Source organism: Podarcis muralis, chromosome 14 (genome assembly GCF_964188315.1).
Source record: "Podarcis muralis chromosome 14, rPodMur119.hap1.1, whole genome shotgun sequence".
In the NCBI taxonomy this organism is placed as follows: Eukaryota; Metazoa; Chordata; class Lepidosauria; order Squamata; family Lacertidae; genus Podarcis; species Podarcis muralis.
In genome coordinates, this window is record NC_135668.1 from 32178820 (window position 1) to 32202795 (window position 23976).

Here is a 23976-nt window from a genome sequence, read left to right on the forward strand (position 1 = left end):
AGGTGGGGGGGTCTGAACTGTACTTAACTGGGAATAGATGCTGAGTGTTAGTCACACAGGTGGGTCTTGGCGATTTAGACACTTGGTAGCCCTATCTAGTGGAACAAAGCACGGAAATGTTTAGCAGTCTGCTGAGCTAGCCTCTTTCACATTGTGCCGTCATTGCAGGGGTTTCGGATCCCTCCCAACTTCGCAGTTCTGTGATTCAAACATTTGATGGTGAAAAGGGGGGAGGGAGGAGACAGTGAGCGTCTGTCTACTTACTGAGCATTCCAGCCTTTCTGCTTCTCTCACCTTGCTGAGGCCAGATTTTCCCTGCTTCTATGCACCCACAAAGTTCAACAAACTGGTGCTTGGGAGGAAAGGAGCGGATGGGCACCTGTTTTCACTTCATTTCCACATCCAACACCCACCTACAAACGTATTAAAGCACCAACTTTAACAACGGCCACTTCTGATTTCCAAAAGATCCAGATCTTCTGGGAAGCTCACAAACAGCGCATAAAGACCAAAGGTTTCCTCCCTGCTGCAGCACATAGCCAGCAAAATACGGAGATAAGAGGTTTCATTTCGGCTCTTGCATCAACACAAGTGTTTCTTGACAAGGGCGAAAGTGCACATTCCCTTGGCTGCTATTAAAGCATTCCACCTTTGACAGCTGGTGGCATGATGTGCACCTTCAAAGAAGGAAATCCAAGTCTTCTGCCATTTTTCTGCAATACTTGTGTGATAGAGTGGGCAAACAAAATTGTCAAATTCACTAGCTAGTAGGAACAGAAGTACCTGCAGGTAAACTTTGAAATCGCTTGTCTCTGATCACGAGCTGGGGCTGCAAGGTAGGTTAACTATCAAAGAGACGTTACACTCCTTTTGCTAAGATGCTCCAAGCTGGTCAATAACTCATGCTGGCCTAAAACAATGGTCCATTTTTATTGTCAAGGAAGAAATAATCCAAATCTATATCACAATCTTAAAAACAGTAGAAAATGTCAGTAAAAACACAACAGTGGGCTCTCCCTGTTTTTGTTTTAAACCATTGGGGGCTTGGTGCCGTTATGACATGATGCTGTGAATGGATGGCCTTGCGGTACCTGATGCGAGGGATGGGAATCTTTGAGACATAAAAATCGTACCTGGTTACATGAGGGGAAAACTGGTCTTTATCATTGGCGGTGGGCACAAATGAAAGAGCTTAGCAGATACATTTAAATGCCAGAAGAGAGGGGTCTTCCGCCCGTCACCCCCAATCCTTGGCTCTGGCACTGCTGTTGGCAAAGGTGCATTGTGGGTGCTCACACCTGGATCATCGATCTAATCCCACTTCACCCAAACGCTGCTGTCTTGAGGCTGCAGTGCCCTACTTGTTCCATCAGAAACGGTGCCGCTGTGATGTGGTCTTGCGAGCTTTATCTCCAAACAGCCCTGCTTGGGACAGGGCCTGCTGCGTCAGGGGTGGCAGTGCTGAGGTACGTGGGTTGTGAAGCTCGCTCACGGCTGGCGCGCACAGTGGGAGGGGCGTTGGAGTGCAAGGAAGCAGGACGACATGTGAGCCGGAGGATTATTTGGTAGTCTGCCGTCCACAAGCAGGCAGTGGCACCCACTAGCATGTCCAAACCTGCAGCAGGAAGGAAAGTCAGTAGGGCCTGCGCAAGAGAGGGCCAATCTGCTGCAAGGTGAGGTTCAGACAATACTTGCCCCACAAGGTGAGAGACCCCACAGGGATTCAAACCAGCAGATCTACCAGTGAGGTCCACACAACTTGTGACCCATCCACCTCACGTCTGCACACCAGCCACATCTGCCCCTGGTGCATGCATGACAACTGCAAGAGTTTTTGCACTGCCAAGTAGGCAGAAGGTTGACCAATCACTAGCTTATGAGAATAAACCATTCCGGGACTCTGCAACAACTCATGGAAGGCTGCTGTCTGGGAATGTGCTGATTCCACAAAGTTGCCAACTCAAGAGAAATCTGCTTCAGAAATCTTGCCCTTAAATAGTCTTCCCCCAACCCGGGGGCCTCCAGATGTTTTGGCTACAACTCTCGTGAGCCCCAGTCAGCACAGCGGTGAAGGGAGTTGTAGTGGGGGGCACCAGGTTGACAAAGGCTGCCTTAAAGGTACACATCATATGGGTAACTGCTTGGAGTGAGGGCCCTACGAGGTTACAGAGGGAGAGGGACAGCCAGGACTTGGGCCCTTAGCAAAATTCACACACACACACCCTTAATAATCAGAGATACAACCTAACTAAGCAAATAACAAATCAGATGATCCGGTTGGGCTAGTGCTGAGAAATGAGCAAAAGAGCACAAACTGCTTGGGGATTGGGTGGTCCAGGCAGTCTACCCCAACTCATGGGGCATGGGGAAGAGGCATGCTAGACCAGCCTCTTCTAGTCTCTTCCAGATGTTTTAGGGCAGAACTCCTCTCAGCCACAGGCCAGCACAGACAGGCTGTGCTAGAGACTATCAGAACTCCAAGGAGACAGGATTCAGCAGTACACTGTTGCTGCAGCAAGCTCTTTACCCTGCAAACCACAGCAGATAGGCACCCAGAATAGCTTGATCCAAGTTTTTCCCCTGCTCAATCAGATAAGAAACAGAAAAAGCCCTCTCACTCTGGCCAAGAACTTTCTACATTTGCCTATGCTAGAAGGAAGGTGCTCTGCAACAGACCACTGGCTCACATTCATGGACCCACACCACCTTTTCTGCCACATGCATATCTGCAGTATAAGGAACTCTGGAGTGAAGGCGCTGGTGGGTTCACGGAGTAGCAGTGCTCCGACAGCTAAACCTGCTCAACAACCTGCCTGCCTACTGGGGCGTGATGCTGTTCCCTCCTGCTCAACGCTGCGCACCCCCCTGAACACATCGGCGACCTACCTTAACCGTGCTGTCAACAGCACCAGAAAACAGGCGACCCCGAGAGACAGCCAGTGCTGTGACGCTGCCCTGGTGGCGTAGCAGAGTCTGAGTGCAGATCATGTTATCCATGCTCCATACCTGGGCAAAGAACACAAGCTATTATCAGGAATGAAGTGCTTCAAAAATGCCCCGGGCTTGCACCATCAGGCTCTGTCCCAACCCACTCCCTCCTATCAGTATCAAGGATTTTTGAAGCACACTTAAATTCAGGCCATGAGAATCAAAACAGACTACTGTACTCTGCAAGCACATTTGCAGGGTACGGACATAAGAAGAGCCTGCTGGATCAGGCCTGGGGGAGGCCCTTCTAGTCCAGCATCCTGTTCTCGCAGTGGCCAACCAGATACCTGTGGTAAACCCACAAGCAGGATTCAAGCACAAGAGCCCTCTCCCCTATTCAGAAGCATTGCTGCCTCCAATTGTGGAGGCAGAGCATAGCCATCCTGGCTAAGAGCCTTACACTCCATGAATTTGTCTACCCCTCTTTTCAAGCCATCTAGGTTTGTGGCCATCACTGCCTCCTCTGGGAACAAGTGCCATAGTTTACCTATGTGCTGTGAGAAGGAGTTATCTCTCTGTTGTGACCCTGGTGAAAGGGCTGGGATTTCCCTATGGCCAATCATACCATGGAGACATGGTGCTCAGACATCAATAGCCATACTGCCTCTCCCACTCTTCCACCCCTGAATGGCAGTTTTGAAAAATGCTGGTTTAACCCACTCCCCTCACTATTCAAATGTTACCAATAATAATAATAATAATAATAGCCAGCCTCCGTTTCCTCCCCAAAGCACAACCCTCTGCCCCAGCTAGCAGCACCTCACATACCCGCAATGACCGGTCATAGGAAGCGCTGAAGACTTTGGTTTGGTCTGGCGTGGAGATGACCGCCAGGGCATACACGGTGCCCACGTGTCCCGTCAGGGTACGGACCTGCTCTTTGGACTCAATGTCCCACACCTGGAATCGGGAGGAAGCGAGGACCTAGGATTACCTTCCAAACCTTCATGGACACAGCAAGGCTCTCCCGCTGCCGGAGCTTTTGTTCTGCCAGTGTTGGCTTGCCAAGCACCACAAAGGGATGGATGAGGCCACAGTGTGTGTGGGGGGGGGGTCCCACCACCCACCTGTGTAGAATGCAAAACCCCAGCACCTTTGCACCCCTGACTCCAAGCCTCCGCCACCCTTACGTGAATGAGATTCTCATAGGTGCCGCAGACAATGTGGTGGTTGGTGACAGCGATAGAGTAGACGCTCCCACCCGACGTCTGCAGGACATGTACACACTCCAAGTTCCGAATGTCCCAGATCTAGGGCAGAAAAAGATGGGAGGGAAGATTGATGTGCCTGGGTTGAAAAGAAAAATGGCAGCAGACAATGATGCGCATATTGGGGGGGATGGGATGGGTGGGTGTGGAATCTGGGAGAGCACACACCTTGATCGTTTGGTAGGAGCCACTGTAGAGGTGATTCTGGGATGCCACCAGCGCACGGACCCAGTGGTTAAGGCCCGTCAGCTCCTTTTTCAGCTTCAGCTCAGTGCCCACGATGTCCCAGACCTGGAGACCAGAAGGACAGGCAGAATCGTACCTTTGAGCAGAAGGTTGGTTTTTAGTCTCTGCTCATCTGCCCACCCTCCTACCACATCTCCATAGATCAGTCTATGGACAGGCTACAGCATAGCATCTCACAAGCCAACCACCCTGCAAATAGCTCTAGTTACACTGCAAATAGCGCTCTCTCTTGTGAGAGAGAGAGAGAGCAAGAAGAGAGGGACTGAGAGTTCACAGAATGGCCGCGGGTCACCATCCCTCAGTCTAACCTATTTCACAGGGTTTCTGTGGGGATGAAGGGTGGTGGGAGAGAACCATGTACATATCTCTTAGCTCCTTAGAAGAAGTGTGGGATACACAGTCGTACCTTGGAAGTTGAATGGAATCCATTCTGGAAGTCCTTCCAACTTCCAAAACGTTCGGAAACCAAAGTGCGGCTTCTGATTGGCTGCAGGAAGCTCCTACAGCCAATTGGAAGCTATGGAAGCCTTGTCGGACATTAGGGTTCCAAAAGAAGTTTGAAAACTGGATTACTCACTTCTGGTTTTCAATCATCCGGGAGCCGAAATGTTCGGCAACTAAGCCGTTTGAGATCCAAGGTATGACTGTAAATGTATTATAATACATAAGAAGTGGGAATCTCTCTGTTGCTCAACCACAGGTTTTGTGAGTGATAAAGTCGAATAGGGCGAGGGAAATTAGTACAGCCTGCTAGATGAGGGAATGGGGTAACTGGAGGAGGAATCAGCAACAGTGAAGAGATTTTTTTTTTTATAAAAAGTCAGAATTGAGAAGTGGAGGATGAAGGTTGAGGAAAGGTGGCCTGGAAGCCAGGAGGGGGGAGAGAAGAAGGGATGGTCTGGGGGCCTTCTTTGGCTGGAGGACCCAATCCTAAATGGTACCTTGATGGCTTTCAGGGAGCCACTGAAAAGCATGTTGTGTGACGAGACCAGCGTGCAGACAGGGTTGTCATGGGCCCGGATAGTGTTAACTTTCTGCAAGGTTTGAATATCCCAGACCTGCAAAGATTACAAAAAGGCAGGGCATGTAAAATTGTTCCTGGCCATGCCCTCCACAGCACAGAGAGGAAGAGCTTTTTCCACAGGCTCCCCCTCCGCCCTCAATAAAGCCAAGAGCCAGGCCCTTCCCAGACTTGGATACTTACAATGATGGTGCAGTCAGCAGAGCCACTGTACAGCTTATTCCTGGGCAAAAGAGAAACAAGGACCTTCAGGGCGTGCTAAGACAGCCGTCCGAAGAAGAGAAAGCACAGCTGGTTTGGCCTGGGTGCTTGTGGTGAGCAACAACCACTTCCAAGCAATCAGGCAGGGGAGGTTTGCTCAAGAGAGAGCTGTTTGTTATCTTCAGGCTGCTAGTGATGTGATTGATATAGGCAAGTGTGGGTAGGTAAGTCTGTAAAATCTTGTGGACTGCTAACTTTGATGATGTTATTGGCAAGCCTATGCTAAGAGGCATGGGATTCCCCTCGAGCACAGAATAAAATGCCCAATGCAAATGATCAGCTGGAAATTTTATCGTCCAGAGAAGCTTAACTTTCATACTAAAAAATAAGCACCTTTCTAGCTCTCATGGCTGTGAAAAGATGCAGGAAAGTGGTTGCTGAAGCCTCAGAAGTGAGAGAGGGAATGATGAGGATTTCCAGAGATCAGGGTTTGGAGCTGCCCTGTATAGCTTATGAACACGCCCCCCCCCCGCCCGCCTCCAATAGGAAAACCAGAATTATGGAAAGTAACAAAAAATGTGTAATGCGGCTCTATTGGCACAATTCACACAGAATTCAACCTTTCTTGGAGAATTTTAATCTACACAGCCCTGAATAAAGGGAGATGGATTTACCTGAAGCAAATCTCCAGGGTTACCACTAGAAGCTCAGTTTGCCCAACCAAATAACTGGAGCAGCAGCAAATGCCATGTTACGAGAGTCCTTGTAAAACCTCTTTGCAATCAGGAAAATATTGGGTTTGAGAACGACTCCTATTTGGATTCAGCACACAAGCAGCCACAAAAAAGAAAGAGTGGCCGCTCTGACTCACCCCTGGATGCAGAGAGCCAGGACTATCCCATCGTGGCCTTCCAAGGTTTTTTGGCACTTGTATGTGGTACAGGTATCCCACACCTAACAGGAAACAGAAGGGGGGAGTCATGTGACTGGGCTCCGGAGCAACCAGGAACCAGGGCAGGAAGTCAGCCGATATGCCACAGCTGGGAAGGCAGGAAGCAGGTTGCCTGTCATCTGAGCACCTGCTTTCCCGACTTTCAGGCCAAGATAAGCCAGTCCAGGAAAGTCAGTGAATAGGCAGGTTTTCCTAGGGAGCCAGAAACAGAGAAATGCAATCCCTAGCAGTTCTCACTGTGAGAGATATTTGGCAGGGAGCAGGGAGCCCAAGGCCAGGGCAGAAGAAATGGGTGGTTTTGTTGTCATGCCCTTCCTTGGTTCACACTCAGAAGGCTTTGCAAGTGCACTTCCACTGAGAAGCAATTCCAGAAGGAGAGGATTATGGCACATAGCTGCTCTGAGAAGTGCTCAACCCTCCCTTCCAAGTCCTTGCTTGGATCTAAACATGTACCCCGTGGGTAGGCAAACTAAGGCCCGGGGGCCAGATCTGGTCCAATTGCCTTCTAAATCCGGCCCACAGGTGGTCTGGGAATCAGTGTGTTTTTACATGAGTAGAATGTGTCCTTTTATTTAAAATGCATCTCTGGGTTATTTGTGGGGCATAGGAATTTGTTCTTTTCTTCTTTTTTCAAAATATAGTCCGACCCCCCCACAAGGTCTGAGGGGCAGTGGACCGGCCCCCTGCTGAAAATGTTTACTGACCCCTGGTTTACCCTGCTAAAATGACATGGCTGACTAGAGACCTGCAGTATCCTTTCCCCTCCTAAGAGCCAGGACTCCACACTTGGAAGCTTGTTTCAAAGTCAGGCAAACTTTCCATTTTTAGTAGTTTATGACAAATATGAAGCGGAAACTGAGAAAATGAGGCTGATTAAAGTCATGTAGTATTCAATGAATATTAGTTCCCCACCCCAACCCCTCTTTTTCTCAGCTCTTTTAATAGAAACAAGTGTTTTATGTCTGCTTGGCGCTGTGGAGGACTGGAGGAGGAGTAACAATTTTCAGAATACATAATAATTTTCATCTGTTTACTTTACAGAGACACCTCGGTTTATGAACTTAATCTGTTCCGGAAGTCCATTCTTAAACTGAAACCGTTCTTAAACCGAGGCACGCTTTCCCTAATGAGGCCTCCAGCTGCCGGTGCCCTTCCACCATTCAGATTCCATTCTTAAGACCGAGGTAAAGTTTGCAAACCGGGACACTACTTCCGGTTTTGCGGAGTTTGTAAACCGAATAGTTCGTAAACAGGGCTGTTCTTAAACTGAGGTACCACTGTAATATTAATGGTTACTTCAGTTTTCAGTCTTTTGCCTGCTCCTCATAAACAAAGGGGGTGCTCAGTTCCTTAGTTCTATAGCTTGTTGCAAATGACCACTTGAGGAATAGCAACATGAAAACTTTTTTTTTTAAAAAAACAACCCACTGAGACTGCCTCAACCTTGCAGACTGGAGGTTCCTTGTGGCTTCAGTGCAGGCTCAGAAACAAGCAGCTCTTACCTTAATCGTCTTGTCTGAAGAGCCGCTGAAGAGCAAGTCCCCTATGGAGTAGACGCACAGGCACCAGACAGGGCCCTGGTGACCAACAAAAGTGCCTTTGCACTTGAAGATCTGCTGGGGGTCGTATGCTGCAGAGGGAGAAGAAGAAGGCAATACCAACAGCATGAGAGCAGGACCCCTGCCAAGGATCAATGTCCCCTTAGGAAGCACTGACTTACACACCTGAAGCTAGTTACACTGCCATTGCTTTCTATAGGCAGAACCCCCTGAACTGCTTTTTGGGGAGGGTGCTGAGAAGCTATTCCTACATAAGAACAGGGCTGCAGGATCAGACCATGATGGGTCTATCCCGCCCAGCAGCCCTCTTATAACAATGACTGCTGCACTATCAACATACAACTATTGCTTCAGTGGAAACCAAATATTGTGTTTCCTTTGGTGTTCTTTAAAGCTAGTGTATATGGACAACCAGTGTTTGTTCAAACTGCTCCACCGTAAGCCTGAGGTTTTGCTCCATTTCCAGGCCTCCCTGGAAAACATTTGTAAAATTGGAAGCCTGGCATAATCTTACTAGATTACTTACCATAATCTAAGATGGTCCAATTAGACCTACTAATATGTCCTTGCATTTGCAATCTACCCTTGCCCTCATCTGCACAGTTTGGAATCAAGCGAGCAAACCAACCAACCAACCAACCAACCAACGAAAAACATCAAAATCCAGAAACAAAGAAATTCTGCCAGTGCTTGGGGAGAGAAAGAAGAGGGTACTCACAGCCCAAGATTCCCATGTTCAGCCGGGCATTGATGTGGGACAGCTCATCCTAAAACAGCAAGTTAAGGCAGGTTAGGGCCAGAGCAGCCATAATCACATGAGAGAGGAAATGTATGGGAAGCCATCTCTCTCAAGGGGTGAGGCCATCCAATGGTAAGATAGCAAGATGATACATTTGAGGTTGACAAACTTTAGCTGGCCTTAAGGTAAAGGTAAAGGTACCCCTGCCCATACAGACCAGTCTTGCCAGACTCTAGGGTTGTGCGCTCATCTCACTCTAGAGGCCGGGAGCCAGCGCTGTCCGAAGACACTTCCGGGTCACGTGGCCAGCGTGACAAGCTGCATCTGGCGAGCCAGCGCAGCACATGGAACGCCGTTTACCTTCCCGCTGGTAAGCGGTCCCTATTTATCTACTTGCACCCGGGGGTGCTTTCGAACTGCTAGGTTGGCAGGCGCTGGGACCGAACGACGGGAGCGCACCCCGCCGCGGGATTCGAACTGCCGACCATGTGATCGGCAAGTCCTAGGCACTGAGGCTTTTACCCACAGCGCCACCCGCATCCCCTTACGGACCATCAAAAATTTGTCATTGCTAGGACTGCCATTCCCCCAAGGTGTACAGGGTTCTTCCAAACTTCATCCTATGTCTCAAACAGAGCAGGGGAGGGTGTTGTTGGAGTTGGGGAGGGAGCCAGAAAATAAACCCGTGCAACAAACAATCAACCTGAAGGGAAGGGAACAGGATCTTGTTTTGTCTCAGTACACCAGAGGTCTCAAAGCTCAGATCGCCCAAGATGCAGACACAAGCTGCATCAGCTGGAGAGATGTCACTTTGCTCTGCCTTCAATAGCCACTCTGAGAACCCCAGGGGGGGCAGAGGCAAGCCCATAGAGCTCCCCACCTCCCTCTTCAGACCCAGACGGGAGGCAGAACTGCATGGGGTTGCTCTGCCTCTGTGCCAAAGGGGCACTCTGAGCTTGGAGACTCTGCATTACAAGCAGCAATGCTCACGTTCAGCATGGAAGCGTCTCTCCGGAACTCCATCAGGTCCTCACTCAGCTTGCTCTGGTTCTCGTCCAGGACATCTAAAGAGTGACAAAATTGGGAGAAAAGAGCTTGTAATTTCTAAAAGCAAATTCAGGTGTAAGTGTATTAAATTTTTTGCTTGATATTTCCAACTGTACAGGCCACCCTAACCCCATAATCCCAGTCCCTTTAAGTCCTACTGGTCATAAATATTATACTGAACCAGGTGCCTATGGGAAGCCCTCAAGCAGGACCTGAGCACAAGGGGACTCGTCCCTCCTGCAGCTTCCAGCAACTAGCATTCAGAAGCATAATGCCTCTGGTCATGGAGCCAGATCACAGGCATTGTGGCTAGTAGCCATTGGTAGTCTTCTCCTCCATGAATTTACATAATCCTATTTTAAAGCCACCACTGCCTCCAATAGGAGCGAGTTCCATAGTTTTAACTATGTGCTGCGTGAAGAACTTTTTTTTTCTATCCTGAAGCATCCAACATTTGGGTTAATTGGATGCCAACAAATTCTAGTGTTATGAGAAAGAAAAACTTTCCTCTATCTACTTTCTCCATGCCGTGCATAATTTTACAAACTTCCGTCATGTCTTACTTGTCTTTTCTCTAAACTGAAAAGTCCCAAACACCTTTTTGAGGTGACAATCCTCTTAAAAAGAGAGTCCTAATCTTCAGGGCTGCCTAGTGGCATTCTTGGTCATTTGAAGATTTGCCTCATGCCCTCCCAAAGCTTCTCTCAACTCCCTCCACCACATCAGACGGGGAACCTACCAAACTTCAGCTCCAGGTTTTTCTCCAGCTGGTCGATCTTCTCCGAGAGCTTGCCCAGCATGGAGCGCAGAAAAGCAATCTCCTGATCCTTCTGTGCCATGGCCACCTGCATCTCGTGGAAGCGATCGTCTGTCTGCTGGAGGAACTCCTTCAGGCCCTCAAACTTGCACATTTCCAAGTGGGTCTCGTATGTGTCTTGGTTTCCTATGAATGTACACCTAGGAGCAGGGATGGAGGGACTTCTTTCAGCCTGAGGGCTGCATTTCCCCTGCCGAAAGCAACCATTGGGAGGTGGCAGGTCACATGCTGGTGGTGAGCAGAGCCAGAGGCAACAAGTGAGCAGAACCAAAGTGAATGGGCTACTTACTACCTTTATATGTAGGCTCCATTCCAACCATGCAAAAGTCAGAGGTTTCTTCAATGACTCACACACACCTCTCCATCCAGACAAGCAAGAGGCATTAACACAATTCAAAGACACATTCCTGGCAGGCAAAGGCACTTGAGGAGGGTGTAGAGAGAGCACTGATGGGCACTGCCTGGGGGAGTACCAGCTAGAGAAAGGCCCCCAGGGTTGCATTCATCCGCTAGGCCCGAGGTTCCTGACCTCTGACCTAAAGGAAAGGAGTAGTTATAGTGGCCTTCACCACCCTAGTGGTCCTCTAGATGTTTTGGATTGCATCCCGGGTGGGACCGATGGGAGTTGTGGGCCAAAACATCTGCAGGGCACCAGGCAGGGGAAGGATGGAGTTGAGCATTATGGGGGCTCAGCAATGCATTATGGGGAAGAGCTTGAGGACTGTTCTTTGGCATTAGCATTGTTGTTGTCATTCATGAGTCATTTTACAAAGGATCAGCCTCAAAGTGGCTTATATAATTACATTTTGTAAGAATCAAAATCGAAACCACCACTTTCAAAACTTGGAAAGTGATCGCCCAAATAGCATACTTAACAAAACATCCTTCCCACTTACCCAAAAGATCATCACAGCAACAAAAAGAAGAGAATAAAAGGTGTTCCAAGCAGGTCCCTGTTTAAATCTTCAGGATTCTGCCCCTCTGCTTACCCATATTTGGAATGGGGGCACTTGATGTGCTCACACTCCTTGAGGTGCGCTTCCAGGTTCATCTTGAGAAGTGGCGGGCAGCTGGGGTTGTTGGGGCAGCGAACCGGCCTGTAATCACAGCTGCTTTCATGATCCCTGGATGAAGAAGGTGGCGCATTATTAGCAAACAGGCAGGAGGAAAACAATCATCTGTCCCTGAGCTACTCTCATGAGTGAAAGGGGGCTGGAATATGGGGCACGTTCCAGCCACTGCACCAGGGGCAACTTCCTCATGTAGCTCTTTTTTAAGATAGGCTAGAACATGGCAGGGTGTGTGTGTGTGGATCTTGTCATTTGGAAAGATCAGGGAAGGTTCTGAAATTTAGTAACTTTTCGTTTATCTGAAAGAGAGCATATGGGTAAACTAAGCCTAACCCCCCCAAAAGCTGACTCCGTCTTAGCTGTCCCAGACAGTGCAGCAAAATAATGCTGGGGCTGATGGGAGTTGTAATAGGAAGCTGCCTTATACAGAGTCAAAACATTGGGTTCATCTAGCTCAGAATTGTCTACACTGACTGGCAGCAGCTCTCCAGGATTTCAGGCAGTAGGCTCTCCCAACCCTACCTGGAGATGCCAGGGAATGAACTTGGGAACTTCTGCTTGCAAGGCAGACACTCTACCACTGAGCTATGGCCATTCCGAATCCAAAACATCTGGAAGGCACCAGGTTGACGAAGGTTGCTCTGTTCCTTACCAACTGAGATGCCTGCAAAACAGTACCCCCTAGCAGTGCAGCAAGGTAATGGGCCCTTTCAAGCTCTCCCATGACACTGTTCATCCTCTAGTTCAGTGGCAAAGGATGCAGCATCCTGCAGATGTTTTGGACCACAACTCCCACCAGTTTCAACCACCATGGCTAATGGTCAGGGATGATGGGAGTTGTCAAACAACTTCTCCAGGGCACCGCACTGGCTACCCCTGCTCTAGTATAACAGGCTATGAAGCAGCCTTCCCCAGCCTTTCGGGGTCAGGTTTACAGCTGGTGATCTAAGAAGCTGTAGTGTAGACACTACAAAATACCCACTTCACAGTAGAAGAACTGATGGTGTTCAGATGGTCACCCACCATAAAAATGAAGGTATAACCCCTACAACCCCCTTAACATTTGGGGAACAAGTTAGAAAGCAGAGGTTTTCCTTGGGGAAAAGTTTCCACGTGGACTTACTTTCTGGCACTCAGTTTAATGGTGAAGGGGCACCCGTGAGGGTCCACCTCGAAGGCAGGAGGCTTGCCACTTGCAGCGGGCCGGCAGCCGTACTTGCAGTGAATGAAGAGCTCCCCAATTTGCTCAGCAACAGCAATGTTGTTGACCACCACCGTCAGTTTGGCGTTGTCCACCGGGCACTTCTCTGCAGGAAAAGACACAGACGCCCCAACAACGTCATGTAAGGATTGGTCAGTTCAGACACCACACTGGGTGTCACCAACCTGTCTTGGGGGCGGGGGGGGCGGGACAGGATGGAGAACATGAAACCCTGTTGCACAAGCAAGCTGGCATTCACCAGATGTCACATTATTGGACAAGAAGTAGTTACGAAGATATGCTTAATTAATATAACTGACACAGGTCAAGCATTAAGAAAAGCAACCCCTGAGCCTGTGCAGTTACATCTGTGCATATCTATCACATGACTCTGGTCTCTCCCTTTCCTCTTGTGTCAAAACTGGGGCTGTAAGCTCCTAGGGATAGGGACCTGCTTTTTCCCTAATCTGCAACAAGCGCCATGTTCACTGATGGCGCTAAACAAAACCATCTTAAAACAAGGGTGAGTGATTGCCATTTGCTCCTATTGAGGAAGGGTACAACACTGCACATGGGGAAATGGTTGCTAAGCAGGAGAAACTTGCCCAGCCCTGCAGCAGTAGGGCACATGCACACCCACCATGAAGATGGGCATTTTGGTAATGGAGAATGCGATGACAATAATAATTATTATAACAATGGCAGCAGAGTTCATCTCCTTTCAGTGGATTAGTTACACATTTCAGTGTTGTTCAGAGCAGCCCTGATTACTTGCTGGATTTTGAGTTGTTCAGCGGGAGGGAGGCCGAACTGTTTTGCATTGGGGATTTCTGCAGCTCATTTAAAAAAATACAAAATACAAATCACAAGCGGTTGCAGAGACCAGTGGTCTGTGTTCTTTAAGTAGATTCACAAACAGTCACTACAAAGCTCTCAGCTGGGCAAGAGAGAGGAGAGGTGATCAGAGATGTAGAACTGCAACCACACAGGCAGACTGCTTGTGCCTTGCAATTTTTCAGTATGTAGTCAAACCTTGGAATTCGAACAGCTCCATTGCTGAACGTTTCAGTTCCTGAATGCCAAAAAATCTGGAAGTAAGTGTTCCAGTTTTTGAACGTTCCTCAGAACTCAAATGTCCGACGTGGCTTCCGCTTGAGTGCAAGAAGCTCTTGCAACCAATCGGAAGCCACGCCTTGGAAGTCGAACGTTCTGGAAGTCGAACAGTCTTCAGGAACGGATTACGTTCGAGTTCCGAGGTTTGACTGTATAAGAGCTGGTTGATTTTGCTTATTTACTGAAATATTTACAACCAACACTTTCATTAAGGATATCAAGTAACAAACAAAATACAATAATATAATTAACAACATCAATAGAGCATCAGCAAATAATGGTTGGTTATGCATCTTTGATAGGGGGAAAACCCTTTAAAGAAAAAAAAAGCATAAGACTGACTGGAGCCTAGTGGCCCAGCACCAGCTCCGGGGCTCTGATGAAATCAAAAAGCTACTTTCCAATGAGAGAGAGCTAGCAGGACAATCAGCAAAGCAGGACCAGACCATTTGCGTTTTAGGGGAGGCACAGAATTCTCAGAGGGGAGAAGAGAGCTGCAGACATATAAGCACAAGTTGCATTTCTCAGAAGAAAGCAAAAGAGGAAGAAACACACATCCGCCCCCCCCCCAAAAAAAGACAGCTGAGAATGTTGCAAAAGAATGTCTTTGAGCACTTACCAGAGGTTAAGGCACATCTTCTGCAAAATGTGTGCTGTGAAGAAAGAGAGTGCATGACCATTAAGAATCACTTTTCCAGATCAGGCAAAATCTCCATCTAGTCCTAGGGGCACAGGAAGTTGCCTTAAGATCTGAGTCAGACCTTTGGGTCTGCCTAGCTCAGAATTGTCTATACACACTGGCAGTGGCTCTCCAGGATTGCAGGCAGGATTTTCAAAATATGGATATTCCACGAAGCTAGAAAGGCTGGAAATGGTTGAGTCATCTTCCTTGAGGCAATGAGGTTCTGCTGACAGACACTTGATCCCCAATCCCTCAACTGCCACCTTTCTTTCTTTTTCTTTTTTTAAAAAAGCTATATTCTTGCTATCTGCCTGTAACACAACACAGGGTTGTTGTTGTTTTAAAAAGGTTCAACCAAGAAACTGAGCCTTAATAGTGTCATTTAGTGGCCCAGTCCTGTGGAACTTTCTGCCAATAGAGATCCAGAAGGCACCTTCTGTGCCAGCTGAAACCTTTTCTGTTCTGCAAAGGCTATGCAGGCAATTAAGAATATATCCTTCCACAACGGCTGATGCCAGTTTTTAACTTTTAAAATGGTTTTATATTATGGTTTTTTCTATTTTCATTGTGCAAACCACTTTTCAAAGTGTAAACCACTTTGATATTTTTTAATGCTGCAGCAGTATACAAATATTTTTTTATAAACAAATAAATTGGAAAGAAAAAAGCTGGCGAGACTAAATATGCAAAAACTCAACATAATTGTACAACATGAAATATGTGTAAAGCAACAAAGCTACAACATGCTAGTGTTTTAAAAAATGATTTTCATCACTCGTGAGACAATAACATTCCAGGCTGAAAAAGGTGACAATTTTCCTCTTCCTCTCCATCGCTATAAATCTGTTCTCTTAAGAGAAGTCATTATTTATCAGTCGGGGGTGGGGGGAGGAAGAAAAGGATTCCTAGCATTTGTAGCTTTTTAAAAAAAATGTATTCTTCTTCTGTGCAGCTGAAACTGCAGCCTGGTTCCTGTCCTTACCCCACAGGTCGTGATTACTGGATCTTTAAACACACTGCAACACAGCTGGCAGCAGAGCTTCACTGAGGGCTGCTCAGCAAACACCAGCGGCTCCTGAGCAGGGAGAACAACCAGAAAACAAAGGTAAACGAGGGAAGCTTTCGCCCTTTTTGTTCAGATTCAGCAACCTTCCGTAGTACAAGTGGTGAGGTTGCAGAGTGCAAGAGCCAAGAACAATTAGCAAGCAGAAAACTAAGTCCAAGCTCAGGCTTTGCAAAGGGTTTAAATCAGTGCTTCCCAAACCTTTTCAGGCCACGAGCCCCTTGATTGCATAAACCCATCCGCAGTGCCCCCTACTCTACCCTATTAAAAGCATTTCTCAGAACAGTGGTTTGTACAGCCCACTAAAGACAGAAACACAATAAAAATCAAAACTGTAACAATTAATTGCACATTTATTCAAAATCCCATTAGAACTATTTAGCTTATATAATTCAACAAAATTAACTTGCTCCAGTAATACCAGCTTTCCAATACCAGCATTTATATCTCTAGCACCGCCCCCTGCAGCCCTTAGTGCCCCCTAGTTAATCCCATTACCACTCCCACCCCCAAAGGGGTGGTATCACCCCCTTTGGGAACCACTAGTTTAAATCAACCTGAAAATAGGACTAAAAGTTTACATTTGCACATCTAAACAAACCTTTTGCTGCTTGTGACTACAGCCAACAAGAGATAAACGGGTTAAAATGCAATTAAGATATTACAAAGGTCCCGGATCTGGTTTGTGCATTTTTGTGTGTGAATAATTTTTACAGCATGGTCACAGTTCTGAACTCTATACAGGTCCAAAGTCCGGATCTTAGGAAAACTCTTCCTGCAGCAAGGCTGTGGTAGAGATTTGCATTTCATAGGTTGAATTGGAAGCAGGCTAACCAACCTTGTTTCAGTTACCAATCACCTGATAAATGTACACAGCATTGCTATTTATCTTCCTTGGCCACCAATTACTTGGGTCATCGCTGCCACATTACACGCCTTTCCTCTATTTGGCAGTTTATAAAAGCCCTTGGGGTCTTTCCTCTGCATCTTTTTATGGAAAACTCTCACCACCACCACCGCCAACAACCCCCAAATACCTACTGGCTCTTCCTCTTCCTCATGGAGAGAGAAAGTTGAGCGCAGGGACATGTTGGACTCTGAATGCAACGAGCGGATGGAGATGGCAGAGTCAGACCGGCGTGGAGTGCTGATTGGTGGCTGCAGAGAGAGAGAGAGAGAGAGAGAGAGAGAGAGAGAGAGAGAGAAGGACAGCAATTTAGAGTCACATGTGACAAAACACAGAGCAGGGCTCTGCCATGCTTAGCAGTTGGTCTGGGGTTTGGGCACTGTGGGAGATTCCAGAAAGCTCTTGCTTACACATGTAAGCGAAGGCTGTGTGTTCTTTGGGCTAAATTCATATCAACGTTCTTTGCCAATCAAAGCTGGATTCTGCAACCTTTCTAAGTTATGGAAATTAAGCAAGCCTGCACCTCTCTTGTTTTTACATTCTATTCTGCATTTTTTACTATACAGCAAATTTATTCTGCTTCCATCGTTCGCAGGGAGGGTCAGCATCTTCTAGACACTACAAATATTTTCTGCCTCCTCAGATTTCACCAGGTATTGCCGCAAATTTTCAAGCAATCATAAAGGGCTCGGCAACTGCCTTTTTCAAAGGTCTCATCTCTACTCCAAGACTGAGATTTGCAGGAAGCTGATTTTTTGTGGCTTTTCTGCAAAATCCACATATCTTGTGCTGAACTGAAACCGAGCTTCCTTTTCAATGGGTGGTTCCTTTGATTCTGGTAGTAAAAGATGGTCTGCAGAATGCCAATTAATGCTCTAAGCGAACAGAAGGAACCCTACAGCACCATTTTTGTAACAACTAAAGTTGTTCACATTTTAGGAGCAAAAATAAAAACCCTGCAGCTACTTAAAATTTAGTGATGTCTGGGTGAATTTGGGCCTCAGCAATGAGACAAAGGCAGGAGACGACAGAACAGATTTTATTTAGTCTGCAGAGCTGTTTCTTTTAATACCTCACCTGAAAATACATATACACACTCCTGCCCTGTGTAAATCATCTCATTTTCATTTTAAGCAAGCTAAATGACTTGCAGAAAACCTGCTTATTTCAAAAGAAATGTTAAACTGCAAACTCAAGCTAGACAAACCTCAGACAAGTGAGAAACAGCTCCTGGAATTTACAAGTGCCTACTTCTGTCTCAATATTTGATGTTTCTGCATATCGGCTCACCTTCCTGGCATGGAACTTCTGGGTGCTTGGCTGGGCTTCCTTCCAGAAGCGCCAGTTCCCGGCTAGGATCCTTTACCCAAAGGGTAACATGCTTCTCTCATGGGTGCTGCTGTTCCTAAGAGCACTTGTTGTTAGGCTGCCTCTTTCACTTCTGCCAAATTTCTTTGCGTAGATGGTTGGAGACTTCCTCCTATTCAATTCAGTCCGGGTTCTGCTTTGTGGCTTTCCTGTTTGGCGGGAGAGCCAGCTGGGCAGAAAGCCCACCAATCGCCAGCCTCGTCCTGGCTGCAAGCTTTCTGGGACTGGCTCAGGAAGGGATGTTCTGCCAGTGGAACCACACGCCCCTCAGATTTCTAACACAGCATTCCTCAAAGCAGCACCAGAGAGGATCTCTTGAGCAGGGGGGCTGGGTGGGTTGCTTTGGGGGTTTCAGAAGACACTGTCATTTAAACTGATTTGGCAGTTAAATGGCAATGATTAAAAGCCAAGGTGCCAAGTGTGACTACAGAAAATCCAAATAGAATAAACACAGGAAGCTGCTTTATAGCGAGTTGAATCAACTGGTCCATCTAGTCAGTGTTGCCTACACTGATTGGCAGTCTTTCCCAGCCCTATCTAGAGATGCCGTCGGGGATTGATCCTACCACCTTCTGCATGCAAAGCAGGTGTTCTACCGCTGAGCCATGGGTCTTCCCCAGAAATCAAACCATTGTGGTCTTGCTGACCTAGTGTTGTTTACACAGACTGGCAGCAGTTCTCCAGAGTTTCAGGCAGGGGGAAATTCCCAGCCCTACCTAGAAATGATGGGCTTTGCACCTGGGACCTTCTGCATGCAAGCAGACATTCTGTCACCAAGTTAGAAACCTTCCCCAATACTTCTCAGACTAGGCAACCAGCAGGTTGTATTATACAAGCCTCAAAAGGAAATCCAGCCCATGAGTAAGACGGATATCACAAGTCAGGGCACAGCTCCTATGACTGTTTCATCAACAAATACTTATTACTTAGCAGTAATGCTCTGGTAACCTTCAGGTTATTCTACTGAAAATTGGGAATATGCAGTTCAGAAAAATGCCTGAACTCTGCTAACTGGAACCAGTCATTACTCTTTTTAAAAATATGTTTATGCTTTTCAGGTTTATACATTTCACTAATTTTACAATCATTTTAACATTTCAAAACCTGACTTCCTTCCCCCTCTTTCTGCAGTTCCTTAAATTTATTTTTTAATATCTTCTGCATATCCAAATTAACTTAATTTGCTCATTTATTCATCTACTTTAAATATATACTCTTATAAAGCTGCAGGTTATTACAATAATACAATTATTGCATTACTCTATTTTTATTTACAGGCATACGTATAAGTCACCATCGCATAAAAAAACAACGACCATAAAATACAGAACACATGACCAACACTGAATTGATTTAGATTCTCCCAAAGAGCCTGGTGAAACAAATGCTGCCCACGCTTTGGAAACTTCTCCGGGCTCCTCTTCCATTGTTAGGCCCAATTCAAAGTGATAGCCTTGATCTTAAATCCCTCCATGGCTTGAGACCAGGGTACCAAAAGACTCGCCTGTCTCCCGTTATGTGCCTGCCTGTATTTAGGAGACCATCTCCAGAGGCCAGTCTCTGGGTTCGCCTGCTGTCTGAAGCCTTTCCCAGCCTGGCACCCCCAGATGTTTTGGGTACTGCTTCCATCATTCCTGACCACTGGTCATGCTGGCTGGGGCTGATGGGAGTTAAAATCTAAAACATATGGAGGGCGGCTGGCCAGGGAAGGCTGATCTGAAGTATGGTGGGTGGCTCCAAGAGAAAGGGCCTTTTCAGGGGTGATGCCTCGGCTTTGTAATGCTCTCCCCAGACACCCTCTCCAGTTTCTTTACATCATGCAGCCAAGACTTTGTCATTTTCCTGGGCATTTAGCTTTTGTTGATCCATCTATTACTTTTATGCTGCTTTAAGAAAATTGCTATTAGTTTATTTTTATTAGTTGTTATTATGTATGTTAATATTTGACCATAAAACAACCCTGGTTGATGGATGTGGAATACACTGTAATTTAAACAAAATGAAACAGATTTATACACTGAAATTCATACTACCAGGTAGCATAAAAGGACTACCTCTTCCCATACTAACCCTGCCCAAACCTCGAGATCTTTCCATGAGAGCCTTCTCAGAGGTCAAGTGGGTGGCCACAAAGGGGTGGGCTTTCTCATACAGGGCACCCTGATTATGGAACTCACTTACTCACGGGGACCCACCTAAGATACACCATGTTAACTTTCAGGCTGTTGGGGAAGATGTTTTCAATGGTTTGTACTTTTAACACCGGAAAGAAGCTGTATTTTAAGCTCTGCTTCTCTCTCTATGGTTTTAAGGGCTATTTAAGTGTGTTACTTGTTTACTGATTTTAATTCAGCCAGTGCATAGTATATTGTTGTGTTTGGTGTGTGTTTTTAAGTGCAGCATAAATAGCCTTGGGACAAATATTATGAAGGGTGGAATATAAATGCCTTAAAATAAGTATAGCAAGCCAGTAGCCATCACAATAGTTATTGCAGATGGAAAATGAGACAGTCACAGCACTTGGCTGATGATTACCAAGCGATCTTGCTGGGCTGAAGAAAGATTTGACGCAGGGATGCTCGGCCCACAGTGCCTCTATGATACAGTGGTTCAATATGTAGAGCACTGATGGGAATTATTGTTTAATGTAAAGGATTTCAAACCCCATGCTTCTTCAACAGAAACCAGAGTGACATACAATGCCCAAAATCAGATTAGGTCCTGTCTACATCAAAATAAAAATGGAAACGGCTACACAAATCTGCAAAGCAAATATCCATATAAATGAGAGGTTGGGGTGGAAGCAGCAGGAAAGGGCACAAAAGAAGAAGAAAAGCCAGCTATCAGCACAAAGGTAAGAAGCAACACCTTAAACTTGGCCCAGAAATGAAGAGATAACCAGTGCTGATGGAACACTAAGGTAAAGTATTCAAACCACCACACCCCAGACAACAGCAGCTTTTCACACCAATTGACATTTCCAGACAAAGGGCAGCTTCATGTTTCAGCAATCCAATCTGGAGGGATGCTAGGCCTACAGCTTGATTTTTTGGGGAGTGGGGGGCAGGGCTTGTGCTTTCTACTGTTACTGTAGCATTGTGACCGGGGAAGCCTAAGTGTGCACTCTATGTGTGTACACACATGAGAATACTTAACATATTGCTCTGTACTACACAACTGATGTCTGGCTGAAGCCAAATACTCTCATTTATTCTTCCAGCAGCCCTGTGAAGTAGGCTAGGCTGAGACCATAGTCCGAAGCCTGTCAGCAGACATGTATTTGTTGGAAAACTGCAGGTAAGAAACCATAACAGCACAGGTGAGGTCTGCACCCTGACAGCTGCAAATACATTCCCTACCATGGAAGCCTCCTGTTCAAGGTCCATGGAAGCAGACAGACATGAACACAGTTAGGAGGTCTGTGGGTGGCACAATCCAATGTCGGGCTTATGTACCTACATTCCATTTCACACAGCATAGAACTGATGTGTGGAGGGGCACCTTCTAGTGGTGTTGAAGTGAAGGGAACAAAAGCAGGCAACCAGAAACTGGGACTGGAAAACATAAGTATGGGAACTGCAGAGTTCATGATAGAAGCTTGGCAAAGCCACCTCCCACAGCACTAACCCCATTCCTCTCCCAGCTGCAAGTGACCCTTCATGCCAAAGAACGTACCATGCCATCGTCTTCGTCGCGAGGGGAATAGGTGAGCGTGCTGGAAGAGGAGGGTGTCCGGCGATGCTGTTTGAATGTACTACTCCCGTCCGCTAAAAGAAGAACCAGGACAGGCATCTGAGACATTCTGCAACTTTTATACACCAGATCAGATGTCTCTAGAAGAGCCTTCACCAACCTGCTGCCTTCCACCCCAGCTGGATTGGCAAAGGCTGCTCTATAATCTATCCATAGATCAATTTCCCAATGAAGTAGCTCTGGGGGAAAAATAGCACTCCCCCAACCACACACATAAAAGAAAAAGAGAACAAAAAGGAACAAGAGCTTCCAATTCCCCTCCATAGGCTTTTAACTCTGCAAACTCAAAAACAGTTGAAGATGAATGCTCCTACTCTTAGCGGCTGTTGGCATTACAGCCACACATGGTATGTGTATTTATTAAGCACTCCCAACTGGTGCTCTCAATTGGCTCCGCCTATGAAAGGTTTCTTTAGCTTGCTACAACTGCGATCGGCACACACAGCGACGTAGCTAGCTGCTTGGGCGCCCGGGGCAGCACAAATGCTCTGCACCCGGGGGCGGGGCAAGCCAGGGCACAGCATGCTGCATGGAACCTCCATGGAGTCTGCAAGCCCCACGTTGCTGTTTTGGGCAGAATGGAGCCTGCAGGTGCCCGAGCTACTGTGTCACTCCCAAGGAGAGATGTGTGGCTCGGGCACACTGCAGGCCAGGCCCCACGGTCACCCCCCTCAGTTATGACACTAGGGGCGGTCCGCACCCACCTTCCTACACCACCAGGCACACACTGTTGTGGTGTTTGCCTACCGCAATTCATTGGCGATAAATAAATCTGGCTGCTTCCATCAACTCCACAAGATACGACAGACTATTGCAGTGTGTTCTACATAGGATTACCATTGAAAACAGAATGGAAACCACGGCTACTGCAGAAAGCAGAGGCTAGACTCCTGTCAGGAACATTGTACAGTGGATCATATAACACCAGCCCTAAAGGAACTGCACTGGTCTGATTTCAAGGTGTCAGTGCTAATGTTTAAAGCCCTAAATGGCTCTTGGTGTTGGTCGTTGGGGAGAGGGTGCTTCTCCCAGTATATTCTCCCATCGGACGGGGAGCACCTCTCCTCCACATTTCACCTGTGGGGGCTGAACATTATGTGGATATGTGGGAGAGGACTCTGACCACTGTGATTCAGTGAAACACTTTCACATCATACATTTCAAACACATGGCTCCCCTACAAAGAATCCTGGGAACTGTAGTTCACACCTCCCAGAACTACAATTCCCAGCACCTTTGGGGAAAGTCATGTGTATAAATACATGTTGTGGATGTGACATAAGATGCTGCGGGATTTCATTGTTCAATGCACAGAAGCAAAATTATAACCCTTCAATGCAGTGTGATAATAACTAGAGATTGCTCAACACTAACCTTTGGTGATGGTAGTCACTGCAGAAAAAGCAGGCCCAAAAGTTGTCTCCATTCTGGTCTGGAAAAAGAGAGGAAACACGTCATCACATAATCTGTCTTCTGTAGACTGAAAGCACCAGTTAACCAGGGTTAGTAAAAGGAGGGGTGACTGGATACGACCACAGACTGTCAAGAGAGGCACAGCCCATTTTTCTGAGAAATTCAGAAAGTAAGCTAACAAAAGCCAGGACTATAAAGGCCCACCCTCAAATTCATGTTGCATTCTCTTACCCCGTTAGTGTTTTCTGAAGCAGCACAGTTTGTTGTACCACTGGGGAAACGATTGTAGCGGGTGTTCTTACTGGCGCTCATAATCTAACCCCACATTTGAATGTTCTAAACGCTGCCTCTGGTAACATAAAAATAAAGAACATTGTTAAAGGACAATATACTTTATTTATAATCTATCTCAGACATGCAAAAGGTGCTGAACCAAGCCTGTGCACAGCTGGCTTAAGAATCTTTTTTTTAAAATAACATAATATTTTTAAAAATAGCACGATTATTGCTATTATTATTCATAATTATCTGCCCTTCACTGTAAGGTCCCAGGGTGGGTTGCAGCATTTAAATACAATATTAAAGCAGTTTAAAACAACTAACAAGCACAGAAGTAAGGTGGGTCCTA

General features: G+C 46.8%; 1 protein-coding gene across 5 annotated transcripts in view; it reads right to left on the bottom strand.

Annotated features, from left to right (window-relative positions):
* Window positions 1-911: 911 nt before the first annotated feature.
* The window catches only part of TRAF7 (TNF receptor associated factor 7), a 33216-nt gene continuing 10151 nt past the window's right edge, over window positions 912-23976 (bottom strand). For 3 of the 5 annotated variants that reach the window (XM_028705926.2, XM_028705930.2, XM_028705928.2), the window contains exons 2-21: window positions 23580-23697; window positions 23310-23367; window positions 21858-21949; window positions 16949-17065; window positions 15827-15919; window positions 14782-14815; window positions 12972-13155; window positions 11768-11902; window positions 10701-10918; window positions 9905-9978; window positions 8894-8942; window positions 8119-8246; window positions 6536-6618; window positions 5647-5686; window positions 5384-5500; window positions 4365-4487; window positions 4119-4238; window positions 3757-3888; window positions 2887-3006; window positions 912-1615 (exon numbers count right to left, since the gene is read on the bottom strand). In XM_028705926.2, coding sequence (XP_028561759.1) covers window positions 1601-1615; window positions 2887-3006; window positions 3757-3888; window positions 4119-4238; window positions 4365-4487; window positions 5384-5500; window positions 5647-5686; window positions 6536-6618; window positions 8119-8246; window positions 8894-8942; window positions 9905-9978; window positions 10701-10918; window positions 11768-11902; window positions 12972-13155; window positions 14782-14815; window positions 15827-15919; window positions 16949-17065; window positions 21858-21949; window positions 23310-23367; window positions 23580-23660 — 2013 coding nt within the window. In that variant the 5' untranslated portion in view covers window positions 23661-23697 and the 3' untranslated portion in view covers window positions 912-1600. Of the gene's footprint in view, window positions 1616-2886; window positions 3007-3756; window positions 3889-4118; window positions 4239-4364; window positions 4488-5383; window positions 5501-5646; window positions 5687-6535; window positions 6619-8118; window positions 8247-8893; window positions 8943-9904; window positions 9979-10700; window positions 10919-11767; window positions 11903-12971; window positions 13156-14781; window positions 14816-15826; window positions 15920-16948; window positions 17066-18104; window positions 18482-21857; window positions 21950-23309; window positions 23368-23579; window positions 23698-23976 lie in introns of those variants that run through there. The other 2 variants (XM_028705932.2, XM_028705934.2) reach the window with 2 other exon arrangements.